The sequence below is a fragment of the Amblyomma americanum genome, chromosome 1 (genome assembly GCF_052857255.1).
Source record: "Amblyomma americanum isolate KBUSLIRL-KWMA chromosome 1, ASM5285725v1, whole genome shotgun sequence".
In the NCBI taxonomy this organism is placed as follows: Eukaryota; Metazoa; Arthropoda; class Arachnida; order Ixodida; family Ixodidae; genus Amblyomma; species Amblyomma americanum.
This window is the reverse complement of record NC_135497.1, coordinates 411,374,876-411,389,570: the sequence shown is the minus strand read 5'-3', so window position 1 is coordinate 411,389,570 and position 14,695 is coordinate 411,374,876. Positions and strand designations below refer to the sequence as shown.

Here is a 14,695-nt window from a genome sequence, read left to right as displayed (position 1 = left end):
ACGAGCGCAGGCTTGCACCTAGTTTATTGAAGTGACACCACCTTACTTAGCAATAGTGCACATGCAAACATTCATGGCCGTCAAACATGCCACCAAAATCGCTACATCTACTGAGAAATTTCAACAACTTATTGTACAAATACACTCAACGACCGATTTTTCGGACTCTCTTGGGACCGTGAAAACGACCGAAAAATCAGGCAGTCCGGAAAATCGAATTTCCCCGAAAAAATCATGACTTATTATCAATATGCCGGAGGAAGGGGTCAGTTGTATTGCACACATTCTAAAGCTCCTCATGACTAAATTTTGCCACGCGACATGTGCACAGACGACGGGCGGCGGCTGCTTTCATGAGCGCTGCCTGGCTGTGCTGCCTTCGGCATGTCGCCGATGAACGCACGGGTTGGGACAAAGTCTAAACGGGAAAGCGAACACGCTGCTGCAGGAACTTCGCTGCACCTGCGGTACGATGGGCCCGGAATGAGAACACGAAGATGGCGAAACAATAAGCACCGAGAAACAGCCGAAGCAAGCGTTCCGTCGGCGTTGGCCTTCATAATTAGGCCTAGCAACTAGAGCCGAAATTGTCATCGTATTCGGCGATATCACTCTGCAGTGGCTTGCATATAATGAGAGGCATCTTGCCTGTCATCAAAATGCCAGTTGTTTGCGGTTTTGCGACAGAAAAGTCAGGGTTTTGGCGCGCTTTGCCGCGAGTATGCTGACCTCACTTTGAAATGCACCACCATTTGCTCCCGCGCTCGCCGTCTCAGTGAAGCCATACGCCTCCCACACGCTTTGCTGCTGCCTCTTTCCCTATTCAGGACGAAAGACTCGGCACAGATGAGTTCCGCAAACTCTGACTACTGTTCAAGTTCGTGCAGCGGAACACTTTCAAGAACCGTACGAATTCGAAACCACGCGGGCGCAGTGTGCCGACTCGCGCAGAGTTTCAGCATTGCAAGTTAAGAGGCTCCCTTTAAGCTTGAATTTTGTTTTCTTCGATAAAGTTTTCGATCTCTCCTGCAGATTAATGAGGTCGCACTGTATGCATTAGATGGCGGCATGGGTACTGGCGGCTAGTGCAAACGAGGACCAAAAAAATCGAGCAGTCAGTTGCGGTGCATCCGAAATTTCAGGCGCTCTTATACATTGGCTCTATGGGCCATGTTGCGGTGCTGCGAAAAAGTCCGAATAATCAAGCATGTCCGAAAAATCAGGGGTCCGAATTTTCGGCCGTCGACTGTGCAGACACCTTGCTAATACACTTGTCGGGGCCATTTTCCACTAACATCGATGCTTAAAAAATTTCACACGGCTTTTTGCCCTTTGCATAGCGAATTATCTTTGTCTATCTAAAAAGTGGTGCATACTCACTTGATTGGTAATGTTCTGCTAAACGCTTCCCACAAAGAGAGTCCACTTTGCATGTCCCTGTCCCGCTTGCCCTGCTTAAACCATGTTGCAGCTAACCACTTAATTTCGTTAGTTGCGCCCATTCTGCTACACACGTACTTGTTTTTATGGTTGATTCCACAGCCAACTATCCTATATCTTCGTCTTCTAACTTAATTACTTAAGCGGCACTAAGGAGAGTTGATAAACGAGAGCAGGGGAAATTCAAGGTCCTGCCCTATGTTCACGAGGTCCCGTATGACCTGAAGAGGGTGGCAGGGAAATTCGGTGTTGTTCTTTCTTCTGAACCCTGCTAGTTCCATCTGTGCCTCTTGCCGGTTAGCCTGCAACACCGGTCAGCCTGTAGCATAGCAATGGCAGCTGTGGCATAGGAAGGAAAATGAACGTTTCTGTGGCCAACCTAAACTTCTGAGCCACTGTGCTGCGAAGAAGCAGTCACATGATGACAAGTGATGGCTATGGCTGAGCCCCTAACTTTCTGTGGCAGAAGATTTTAAATTCCACGAATTGACGAAAAAGAATCTAATATTTCACTGGAGACATGAAATAATGCAAAACAAAATATAGAATGCAGTGAGTCAGTGACCCTCTCCACCCATCTTGAGAGCCACTAGGAGAAGCCTGCTTTTTACTGACCTTGGGGCAAAGTGCGCAGCGTGCAGGGGGAAGAAAGGTGGCTATGGATGTAGAAAGAAGACAGTATGAGTTGCTGAGGAACAGAAGGCACTAAAAGAGCTGAATGGTATAGGGAAAGGAAAGAAAGGCAAATGGGCTCGGGCTTGGGCAGCTTGAAACACCTGAGTATGGTGTTTGGCATGGTGGTGACAGCGGCTGCTGCTGTGTCTGAGGCTGTGTGCATTAAAATATTGGAGGCTTCACTTTGCTCGAGTATGCTGCATCCATCTGAAGCATTGCCTCTCAAATAATGTCGATATGTTTGCTGGTTACGTATTTTAGCTTGCGGTCAGCATTTTTTTGGGTGCCCTTGGCTATGGTTGGCCTGAACAGTTTGAGATTGCATTATAATCATAGCAGTATTTCTTCTAAAATTCTCCTGAGTCCTCAAACAGCCCCCTCGCATTATATTCTTGCGATGAGCACATTTGTGTGGCTTGGACTGACAGTTCAGACACCGGCACCTGCAAGTGGGGTGGTGGTGGCGGCGCAGCAGGGGTGACGGGGGTACGCTAGCACCTCCGGCAACGGGGTGGGAGAGTGTTTTTTCTTCGGGTTGTCAACAGCTGCAAGTGTGCACGTCGTGTGCTGCACTGTATTGGTATCGATGTGTCACTGCGATCTGTGCGTTAGGAGCACTGATGAAGTTTTCTTGCAATGCGTGTCGTAGATCATTGTTGCTTTACAAGGCCCCCCTTCAGCCTCATATACAATATGTACGCACTTACTGAGACGTATGCGACAACCCACTACATCATAAGCAAGCACTAAATGCTTGAGGCTTTAATGGAAACTACATACCATGTGAAATTGCTGCATAAGTGAGTGCACCTTAATGAGGTTTTACTGTACTGTGGGATAAATAGGCAACAACAGCAGTCATTACATTCTTGTAACTTGTAACTCTGACTATTCGTGTAACTGTATGAATGAGTGCACAAGCACTCTAGTCATAGTGAGTGCATGAACCCTGAACGATAGTTATTGGGACATGAATGTCAAGTACTGCAAACAGTTGATGGTAAATAGGAAGCAGAGAGATGCTATTCTTAACATAAAACAAAATTAATTAATTTATGCCTTGTGTTAAGTGTTCGAAATAAAAAAAAAGGAATCTTCTTGTCGAGGCATATTCTAACGGTCTTAGGCTCCTCCTTGACCCTTGTTCATTTTGTATAGTTTTGCAAACAATTGACGCAGATTTTTTTTCAGTTTGATGTGGTCCTCTTCAGCAACATAGTCACTTGTGCTTGGATTTATCATCCATCCGAGGGTTTTTTGGTCAATGGCAAGCACATTTAATTGCACTAATGATATTTAGTCTTTTTGCTAGTTAGTCCCAGTTGCTGGCTTTTTCTCCCGATGAGACAGACATTAGCACCCAAAACAAGTGCCAAAATTAGCCCAGTGCTGACAGAGCTGCACACACTGGCTCTCTCTCCTGAATGTACATTGTTTTAAAGTGATGAAAAAGCTTCTGTTTCGGTTGCCCACCTTGCAGGATTTGTACAGCATGCTGGAGGCTGGTGGGAGCCCCTTGAACCCAGCACTGGCATCCCTCAACAGCTTTGCTGCAGCTGCAGTGGCAGGGGGTGCGGGCGCAGCATTGGCACGTCGGCGCAAGCGCAGCACAGCGCAGCCCAGCCCTAAAAAGATGTTTGAAGAAGCCCAGATGGTGCGCCGCGTCAAGGCCTACTTGAGCCACCTCAAGGTTGTTGCTGACGAAGGGCGCCTGCTGGCCATGTCGTTTGAGTGCGAGCCACACCCAGCACCCTCAGCGATTCCCGTTGTCCTGCCAAGCAACGCGCATCCACAGCGAAAGCGGCACCCATCGCCACGGAAGAGGCATCCATCTCCGACCCTCTCAACAGCCAGCAGCAACAGCAGCACCTCGGAAGGCAAGAAGTCCATCAACTCTGCAGGAGGTGTCAAGTTTGGTACGGACTCTCCGCAAGCCATGCGCAAGCTATTGGCTCTGTCAGACCAAAGCAAGGTGCGTCCGCACCAGCCACCACGACCACCTGCGTCGCCGTCTCCTGGTGTCATGCGCCGAGGATCGGCAACTGTGCGTGATGCACCTGCTGCCGTGGGAGGAGCCAGTGCCAACTGTCATGGCCGGTCACACTCAGATGCAGGCTATGCCAGTGTTCAGCCTGTTGATCTCTCAGCTGAGAGCTCCAGCGTCACTAGCCTCAACAACCTGCCTCTGCGAAAGTCTCACGCCTCAGGTTGGTTTTGTCTAAGATTAGGTAGTGCCACTACAATTTGTACCTTTAAAAAGTGAAGCACCACAATTTTTACAGCGGATTACAGGCTAGTCGAATATGTATCTATAGCTATTGGAAAATTCTTGGCTTAAAGGGACCATGAAACTATGTTTACTGAGGTTAAGAAAAGCAGACAAGTGATATGTATTCCATCACTCATTACCCCGCAGCCAGAATTTTTGATCTAGCTTTATTAACACCAAAGATTTTGGTGATTAATTATGACTCTCCTCCTCTCCTTGCTCAGCTCGCACACTCCGATCTGCCAGAAAAAATTAAGAAAACGGGTGAGGACTGTTCTGGCAGTCTTGGCTGTAGGGAATGGCAGTGTCTAATGGTGGCCTGTCGCTCACCATGACATCACTGGTACTCATGACGTACACATTATAGAAAATAGTTCTAAAAACCACTACGTGGTCGGACCAATCAGAGCCCAAATTTTAAAAATCTGAAAAGAATTCATACTAAATCGCCGGCTTCATTCCAAGAACACAGTATGAATGCTCAAAAGTGTTCATTCTCTGCTTTAAACATGCTTACCGACACTTCAAAACTGTTTCATAGTCCTGATAAGTGAACACAGTTGACTGTAAGGGGGGGGGGGGGGGGGGGGGGGTGCAGTGTTCCACCTCCCCCGCACTCCCACTCCGCGGAGGCTGCGTTCCCGCTCGCTAACCAACCACGAAGGAGTTCATGCTCGAGGGAAACAAAGGGAGGGGACGACAAAGCATTAGCACTGATATGCTATTTAGTACAGTTGCAATTAATACACAGAGCGGGCCAGCTAGCTACACAACATCAACGAGAAAACTAAACATTTTGACAGATTTGCCTGTCTGGTTGGGATTGAAGACATAATAAACTGCACATCTCCAACCAAAATTTTTAACTTTAACCCAACGTTTCGAAGCCCACTCGGCTCCTTCATCAAGGGTCCCCTTGATGAAGGAGCCGAGTGGAACGAGGCATTCCTGGGAAATAGAAGGCTACGTGAGAAGGACTTCCGACTTACCGGCTGGGGCAGGGGCGCGACTTCGGAAGTATCGGCGGCGAACATTTGTATGCGCTGACAATGGCAGCCGGGTGTTCCCGTGCGCACCGCATTCTTGGGGCAAAGCTGTTCCCTAGCATTTGCTGGGGAAGGCGACCAGAGCGCGCGTTTGCTGTGCTTGCTTCGCTGCCTGGAACCAGAAGTCCAACGGCAAGGCACAACGGATCCCCGTGCGCCTGCCGCGGGAGGTGATAAGAGCGTGCAGCTGCAACCGCTCGTGACGCTGGCCGGATCCCGAAGAGACCCTGTCCAGTTTCGCAGAATTTTGCGTAACTACGAGGTGGTGCTCCCGTCGCCATTCCCTTTCCCCCATGAGGGAGACTTCCCTCCTCGCCCAACCGTCGCTGTCCTGACGGTCGACGATGAAGATGGGCCGCGTCGAAATGGAGGGGGGAACAGGTTTTCCACCACTTTGTCCTCTAAATAAGGTGGACCAAGGCAGGGTTTTGGCTGGCTTCAAGAAGGGAATCTCTTGTAGTTGGCGATGTTGCATTGTCCTAGTGCAACAAAGAATTAAGCAACCTAATAATTAGTCATAGGCACCATCATAGAATGCATCATAGTTAGTTGACAGCTGAAATGGCCAGGCACCATTAATTTTCTCTGCAGAAACACATTGTGCTTTGATATACCTGTTATATGTGTCCTTCCAGAGTTTTCCATTGCCAGTGCACCATCCTGTTGATAAGCACTGTCTGCGCCTTCAGCGTGTCTTCAGTGCCTTCAGTGTGTCTCGTCTTGTCCTTTGTCTGTGTTTTGAAGCGCTGGTTTTTAATACAATGCCATGTACTGAGCTTGCTGCTGAAACCCAAGTGTGTGATCCTCATACGGTGCATGATTGTTTTGCTTCCTTCAGCATGCTCTGTCACCTCGGCCGATAGTGGGGTTGGAAGTTACCAAGAAAGTGATTCTGGTCGTTGTTCTACTGGCTATGGCAGCCCTCAGCAGCGACGAATTTCAGGTACTGACAGCTTCGGTGTGTCATTGTGGTCATGCAGTATTAAATGGCACATTTCTTGCTTCATATGAAACTGAGTGCTGGTGGCAAGCACTCATGCCTTGGGAACATGCATAACAGGGCAGAGAGTCCAGTTTCAAGATATATATACCCTATAAACACATGCAAGGGCCACACCCGTGTACGGACCGCGCCCTGTTTTCCCCAAGGAAATATTAAAAATGAAAGACAGGTGTAAGGGCCGCACCCGAACTTTCCATGACCCCACACAGGAATAATGTAGAAACCCCTGTATAACACGACTTTTTTTTTATTATTAGTTTCCTAAATTTACGCCTGCCTCATGCTATTTGCGGATCCGAACAAAAAGTTGTGCTCAAAGTTTTGGTTTCGTTATTGCTACATGACTACGGCTTAGCTTTGTTATTATTCTGGCTACGGCTTGGCTTCGTTACCTTAGCACGATGGTCCCACAGTGGCCACGACTGCCACGGTGTCGTTTCTTTGTTGTTGAGTCATTGAGTGCACAGCTTGACAGTGAATGTGCTCACGTGTAAACCACGCTTCGCGAAGTGCACGTTCATTTCTCCGTAGTGAAGGAGCAAGATGTCAGGGCCACGAGATTAGCACTCGGCTGTTTTTAAGCGAAAGGTGATTTAGCTGCTGGGAACATCGGCAACAGTGCAGCCTGGAGGTAGTTTGGTGTCACTGACGGAAGCATTCACGGATGGTGACGACAGAAGGAAGCCCTTTTTATGTGCAGCGGGACGCGATGAAGCCTTTACGGCCCGAAGAATGGCACATTGGCCATGAGAAAGACTGGATGAATGAGGGTCTTGTCCCCGACTGGGTAAAGTTTGTGTGGTGTAGGCGGCCAGGCGAACTGTTGTTTTTCTCGTCCATCCTTGTGCTGGATGCGTTTCGTTGCCATTTGGCCGACTCTGTGAAGAGGCTGCTACGCGACTACGGCAGTGAACTCGTCATGATCCTGGGTGGGATGACCTCACAACTGCACACAACGACCTTTCGCAAACAACATGTATTTCCCCTCTGCAATAATGCTTTCGGGTGCTGCAGGTATTTTAAATAAATAAATAAACAAATAAATTAATACAGTCACTGACTGATTTCTCGAACTCGGCGGGACCCGAAAATGGTCCGAATAATCAGTCCGAAAAATCTGTGAACTTCAAAAAAATAACTTTTCTGTGAAAAACCGGCTTTCCAGATCGCAAAAATCACCGCTACTCTTGTTCCGCCTACAAGCGACAATATTAGACTATGTGAGCCATAGGCATGCTTTCATGATTTTCATGCCCTCTCGTATGTCACAATACCAGACAGTGTGACGCAGCTGCAAGTCATGCCGTGAACGAATGCACCTGCCGTGCAAAGCAAGAACACTCAGTTTGCATAGGGCAACGACGCTCGTGAAGACCGAGAGAAACCACGGGAAGACACGAGTGGAAGCCAGCACCTCCGAATGCCCCCCCCCCATAGCATATTTGGCCCCACACCGCGGGTGCCAGTAGTCCAGGCCACGGTGGACGCTGCAGCTGTTCCGCTGTACCATTTTCAATGTGTCTCCGCAGGGGGGCGCCTGCAGCTTGCAGGCGTCGCGACGGTGAGTGGCGACACCGCGGGTTCCCGAGCATCCGCAGGGACATCCCCGCATGGGAATGATGGTGAACTGTGCATCACCACGGACCCGAGCACCCGCGCCTCGCGGTGCGTGGCATCGCCGTGTCCGGGGAAAAGGGGATCCTGGTGGTTGAGCCGATGCCGAGCGTTTGGACCCTTAAGGCCCCTCGGCGGAGGCAACACACCACTTTGGCCCCAGCTTCCTGTAGACGGCACCTCCGGCCTGACCCGACCGGGGGAAATCGGCAGTCGTCTTTTCGTTATCCTCCCCTCCATCTTTTACTTTCCTATCATCTTTCTTACAACTCTCCTGTCTCCTCCTCCTTCCTTGGTTTTTCCTTTTTTCCTGGCGGCTAGGGTTAACCTTGTGTGACCAACTACCCTGAGTTGTGTCATATTTGGTTATAGTTGAGGTGTACAGCTGGCGTGGGCAGGACTTGCGTTCAAGTTCCTGTCCCGTCCCCTTGTTGGGCTCCATGGTGGGTGGCTGGCACCAAGGCCGAAGAACAAAATTTTTTATGGCTTCCTCCCTGCTTAATAATGATCGCCCTCTGAAAAGAGGACGGACCGATGTCACAACACAGTTTTTCAGCAAAAAGAAGACAACTTTTCCGAAGTACCACATCGTCCACAGTAAAGAAACAGAAAAGCCAGCCAGACAAATATCCCTGTTCCTTGTTTCAAGAGTTCTTACAGAATCCCTGGGCCCTCAGTACAAAGTCACAAAGTTGGCTAGTGGTGACCTCCTCCTCGAACTGCTCGACATAACTCAGATTTCAAAGCTTGCAAACATTGAAACTTTTGGCGATATTCCTGTCTCTGTTACACCGCACAGATCATTGAACACAGTACGTGGTGTCATCTCAGATAATGATTTCCTGCACCTAACAGAGGAAGAGATGCTTGAAGGACTGAACCCTCAGAATGTTACCAACGTCCACAGAATTACAATCCGCAAAGACAACAAAGAGATTCCGACAAAACACCTGGTCCTGACGTTTGTCTCATGCACCCTACCCGAGTCAATCGAGGTAGGCTATGCAAAAATCTCCGTTCGCCCTTATATCCCCAACCCTAGACGCTGTTTCAAATGCCAGAAGTTCGGTCACGGCTCCCAGAGCTGCCGCGGCCGCAACACCTGTGCTAAATGTGCCTCCAATGACCACCAATCAGATGGCTGCGACGCCACGCCACGCTGTGCAAACTGCGAAGGCGAGCACGCTGCTTACTCAAGGTCTTGTCCTGCCTGGAAAAAAGAAAAGGAAATCATTACAATAAAGACAAAAGATAATATCACTTTTAAAGAGGCAAGAAAGCGTTATGCAATGTCGCAAGGCACTTTCTCCTTAACACCCCACACAAACATCGCCGATGTGGTGCGCGGGCGCGGCGCATCACACCGGTCTCAGGCACCTGCCCAGTTCACACCTAGTGAGGCTGAGGCAGGGCCATCCGCGCCCCTGGCAGATGCAGCGAGAGCTGCTATGCCACCCCCAACAACGGGCCGGCCGTCCTCCAAGTCGGCAGCCCGCAAGGCTTCCCCCGTTCGGGAGAAGTCTACCACCCCCCTGCCCGCGGGTTCCCCGCTGAACTCCAGCACCTCCATGGAGGCGATGGATACAAGTCAAAGCTCGCCTCGGTCGCAACGGCGACGGGGCTCTCTTGACCGGAAAAAAGAAAAAACCACGATAACAGGCCCTCAACAAGGAGGGACCTGAGGTCTCAAAACACTCCTCCTTAAAATAATCATGGCGTTCCTTATCCACTGGAACTGCCGTGGAATTTTAAATAACTACAGCGATGCAACAGATCTCTTACGCTCTATGTCTCCTGTAGCACTGTGCCTTCAGGAGACCAATTTGGGACCTTTACAAAAAAATATTTTTAAGAATTATAAAGTCTTTCGCCGTGACCGTGAGCAGGCAGATAGGCTCTCTGGAGGTGTTGCTGTCGTTGTTAAGAGCGGTGTTGCAACACGTGAAATCCAGCTGCAGACGAATTATGAAGCCATTGCAGTCACCGTCATTAGCTTTAAAACAATTACCATATGTTCAGTATACCTTCAGCCACACCTCACAGTAACACTTCATGACCTAGAATCACTTTTTAATCAGCTACCAGAGCCATATCTGGTAGTTGGGGATTTTAATGCACACTCCCCTTTCTGGGGGGGTGAACAGACAGACACTAGGGGCCGTATATTAGAAGATTTTATTCTGTGCAATAATGTTTGCCTACTCAATACAGGCAAACCCACATATTGCTCTCCAGCCTCAGGAAAAATGAGTTGCATAGATTTATCTTTTAGCTCTTCTTCCGTTTTTACCGATTTTAAGTGGGATGTTCTCGATAACCCGTACGGAAGCGATCATCTTCCGGTAGCGATTAACTTTTCATCGCCACCATCAGCCATCCCTAGTAAACCACGCCGTTGGAAACTACACCTAGCCGACTGGCAACTATTTAGAGAAAAGGCTAGCCTGGAGAAATTATTTTCAAACAGTCTTAACGTTGACGAACTGAATGAAATTTTTACAAGCTGCATTATTGATGCTGCGTGCCAAGCTATTCCTCAATCGTCAGGAATAGTACGACAAAACAACAAGGTATGGTACACGCAGGAATGCCGGGAAGCAAAAAAGAAGCAAAATAAAGCTTGGGGAGTTTTTCGAAGATACCCAACTCAAGAGAACCTCATCAACTTTAAAAAGACGAGAGCAAAAGCTCAGTACATCCGCCGAAATGCCGAAAGAACATCATGGAGAAGCTACGTATCATGCATAAATAGTTCAGTTACGTCCAAAAAAATGTGGGAACAAGTCCACAAGTTTAACGGAAGCTTTTCTCCTTACACAATTCCTTTCTTAACAGATCCAGGTACACAGGCAAATATAGAGGAACAGGCAAACATCTTGGGAGAACATTTGTCAAACATTTCTAGTTCTTCACACTACACAGAAACATTTTTAAAGCATAAACATGCAGTGGAGAAACATAGACTTCCAACAACGGGTTGCACAAAAGAACCGTACAATGGTTTAATAACACGCCAAGAAATAAACGAAGTTCTCTGGGCCGGAAAAAAGACAGCACCTGGCCCTGACAATATACATTACGAAATGCTAGCACATCTTTCCCAGCCATCTGTGGAGGCGCTCTTGAAGTTTTTTAACCAAGTGTGGGTTCTCTGAAGATTGCCGAAAGCCTGGAAGAAAGCAGTTATTGTACCATTCCTGAAATCTGGAAAACAACCAACATCCCCTACTAGTTACAGGCCGATAGCCCTTACCAGCTGCCTTGCCAAATCATTCGAAAGTGTGCTGAATAAAAGACTAACTTTTCTGATTGAATCTCTTGAACTTATTGACATCCATCAGTGCGGTTTTAAGAAAGCATGCTCAACAACAGACCACTTAACTCGCCTGGAAAATACTGTCCGAGAGGCTTTTATACACAGACAGCACTGTCTTGCCGTCTTTTTTGACCTCGAGAAAGCATACGACACCACCTGGAGGTTCGGCATCCTTCGTGACTTAGCAGATCTTGGCATCCGTGGCAGGATGTTGAACTGCCTGAAGGACTTCCTTTCCGACCGCTCATTTCAAGTGCGCCTAGGATCAACCGTGTCCAGGGGCTTCGTTCAAGAGAACGGGGTTCCTCAGGGGTGTATTTTGAGCACGACATTGTTTGTTATTAAAGTAAATTCCATAGCCAAAGTAATACCGAAGGCCATTATGTATTCCGTCTGTGTTGACGATCTGCAAATAGCCTGCACATCCTCAAACCTGGTAACATGCGAGAGACAAATACAGCTGACAATGGATAAACTGGTGACCTGGGCAGACAAGAACGGTTTCCGGTTTTCCACACAGAAAGCCGTGGCCATTCTTTTCTCTATTAAGCGAGGCTTACAGGCCGACCCATTTATACACCTGAACAAAACACAGCTACCGGTGAAAAATGAGCACAAATTCCTAGGCGTAACCTTTGACAAAAAGCTCACTTTCCTGCCTCATATAAATGCACTGAAAAAGAGAGCCTCCCGATCCCTCAAAGTACTGTCACGAAAACATTGGGGTGCCGACAGGACATGCCTTCTAAAAATTTACCGCTCTGTAGTACGCTCTACCCTTGATTATGGATGTATAGTGTATGGGTCAGCGAGACCATCATACCTTAAACGACTAGATACAGTGCATAACTTGGGTTTGCGTCTCTCCACTGGTGCTTACAGGACATCACCCATTAACAGTCTTTATGTAGAAACCAACGAACCGTCACTCGAGGACCGAAGAACCATGCTCACTTGCTCGTACGTTTTAAAAATCCGTTCGCTTCCCAAACACCTATGTTACCCCATAGTCACAAAGTGCCCATCAAGAACACTTTTTAACAACAAACCACAAGCTATCAGGCCACTCCTCCTGCGTTTTGAAGAGATGTGTCAAAACCTCGGCGTACTGGACACATTACCTGCCATTGCTCGAAGACGAGCTCCACTGCCTCCATGGCACAATTTTCCGGCAATCTGTGATTTTACCCTTACGCAGTTCCAAAAAAAACAAACTCCAAAACAACATATAGTACAAGAATTCCTTGCACTCGAAGAAAAATACAGTAGTTTTACGGACTTTTACACTGACGGTTCAAAAACGAATGTTTACGTAGGAAGCACAGTGGTGCGAGGAAATTCGGAGACAGCAATGCGACTTCCACAGTGCGCATCCATCTTCAGCGCAGAATGTTACGCAGTATGTTTGGCAACAAAAAAAATACTAAACGAGAACCTCAAAAACACTATTATTTACACAGACTCTTTAAGTGTACTTACAGCCCTCCACTCTAGAAACGCAACCACTCCCATACTTGGGGACATCATACACAACATAGTAACAGCAACAGCTCGAGGACAAAACATTAAACTCTGCTGGGTCCCGAGCCACGTCGGAATAAAAGGAAATGAGAGAGCAGATTTGTGGGCCGCTCAAGCTCGGGGCAAGGAAATAAAAAAAGACAGTCATGGCAGTCGCATTGGAACAGCAAAGTGAATAATAAACTGCACTTTGTAAAGCCAGTTTTGGGTGAATTTAAGTCATGTGTGCACCAGGAACGTTTTAAAGAAGTGGTTTTATGCCGTCTGCGAATAGGCCACACGCACCTCACGCACAACTTCCTGCTAACAAAACAAGATAAACCTGGTTGCGAGGAATGCGGAGAAGAACTTACTGTTAACCACATTTTATTCTCATGTGTGAAACTAGAAAAAACTAAGAAAAAAGTACTTCACTCAATTTTATCATGAATACATTCCTTTTCTCCCAACATTGCTCTTAGCTGATAATGCCATTGTTAACATACCCTCTGTTTTTAGCTTTTTAAAAGCAGTGGGCGTCCTCGAAAAACTAATTTTTGAACCACTGGTTCCCTTTATTACATGATAAACCTCAGCCACTTCCTCATTCCTGAGAAGTAGGCTGAGGCTTTTTATTTGATTGGTTGGGAGCCTCAGGATCCTTGCCTAGCCAAGGATAGCCGCTAAGGCTGCCTGACCTTCTTTAAGGCTTTTACCATTAGCGATTTCCAAATTTCTTCTCTTCTTTTACTAGGCAGCACAATGTTTCTAGGTCATCTACGCCATCGGCATTTTTTGATATTCGTAAACATTCTACAGAAAGCCAATTCTACACCTTGAGTTTGGCGCATGATGGCCTTAGCTGCCTATGTGCCATAAAACCCAACACACAACATTTTCAATGTGACCGCGCGCTCTTTGTAGGCCATCTCGATGGCAACAGAAAGTGTCCCATTAGCTCACATGGCAACGATGTAGAAGAAATAGCCAAGGCTATCCAAGCCAGTCTGTCCGATTCACTCCATCAGCACCCGCCAGTTCCGTTTAAATCCTAGATGGCACCTTTCACGGCGGCGGAGAATGAGTTGGTTGTGACAGTGATGCCCGCGCTTCTATATTAGGTCGAAGTAATGAACTTTCGGCTGAAAAACGATCTTCACAGTATAGCTGGCATCTGTTCTAATCCGAAAAATTGAACCTTTAGACCCCACAAACTCCGAAATATCGGTCGTGAAAGTGTACACGTTCCTATGAGGTGTGCGACGGTTCCTCGGCTAAGTCCGAAATATCGCGCAAGTCCAAATTTTTGGAGTCCGAAAAATCGGTCATCTACTGTAGCTATACGGCTGGGAGTTTGCTCTTGAACACTGCAAGCGTGCAGCGGGCAGGAAATTCGACGTGGCCAAGAATTGTGTCCAACGATGGTGCAACCAAAAGGATGCATTGAAGAACACAAGCTGCAAAAAGCGTGCTTTCTGATGCAAACCATGGAAGCTTCCTGAACTGGAAGAAGAGCTGCTCTGCTATGTGATGGGAGCGCGGAACAATGGCTACGTATTGACCGCCGACATGCTGCGCGACTTCTTGTGGGATGAGTGTGCACAGAGCACTGCACCAGCTCAGAGTCGGAAGACTTCGCGAGTGACCACTGAACATAGAATAAATGCCACTCATTCTCTGATTGGTGTGTTTCTACTTAAATTTTTTTTCCCGTACATCACGTGTATGGGGCGCACCCCGAAAATTGGCCCTCGAATCTGGAAAAAAAAGTGCGGTTCTTGCACACATTTATATGGTATTTCTTTTGTTACTAGCTAGGTTTACCTACTGCG

At 47.7% G+C, this 14,695-nt stretch overlaps 1 protein-coding gene across 6 annotated transcripts in view; it reads left to right on the top strand.

Moving 5' to 3' along the window:
• Positions 1-14,695, top strand: part of PDZ-GEF (PDZ domain-containing guanine nucleotide exchange factor) — an 89,815-nt gene that overhangs the window by 48,165 nt on the left and 26,955 nt on the right. For 3 of the 6 annotated variants that reach the window (XM_077650307.1, XM_077650309.1, XM_077650305.1), the window contains exons 20-21: positions 3,596-4,322; positions 6,269-6,373. In XM_077650307.1, coding sequence (XP_077506433.1) covers positions 3,596-4,322; positions 6,269-6,373 — 832 coding nt within the window. The remainder of the gene's footprint in view (positions 1-3,595; positions 4,323-6,268; positions 6,374-14,695) is intronic. The other 3 variants (XM_077650310.1, XM_077650311.1, XM_077650306.1) reach the window with 1 other exon arrangement.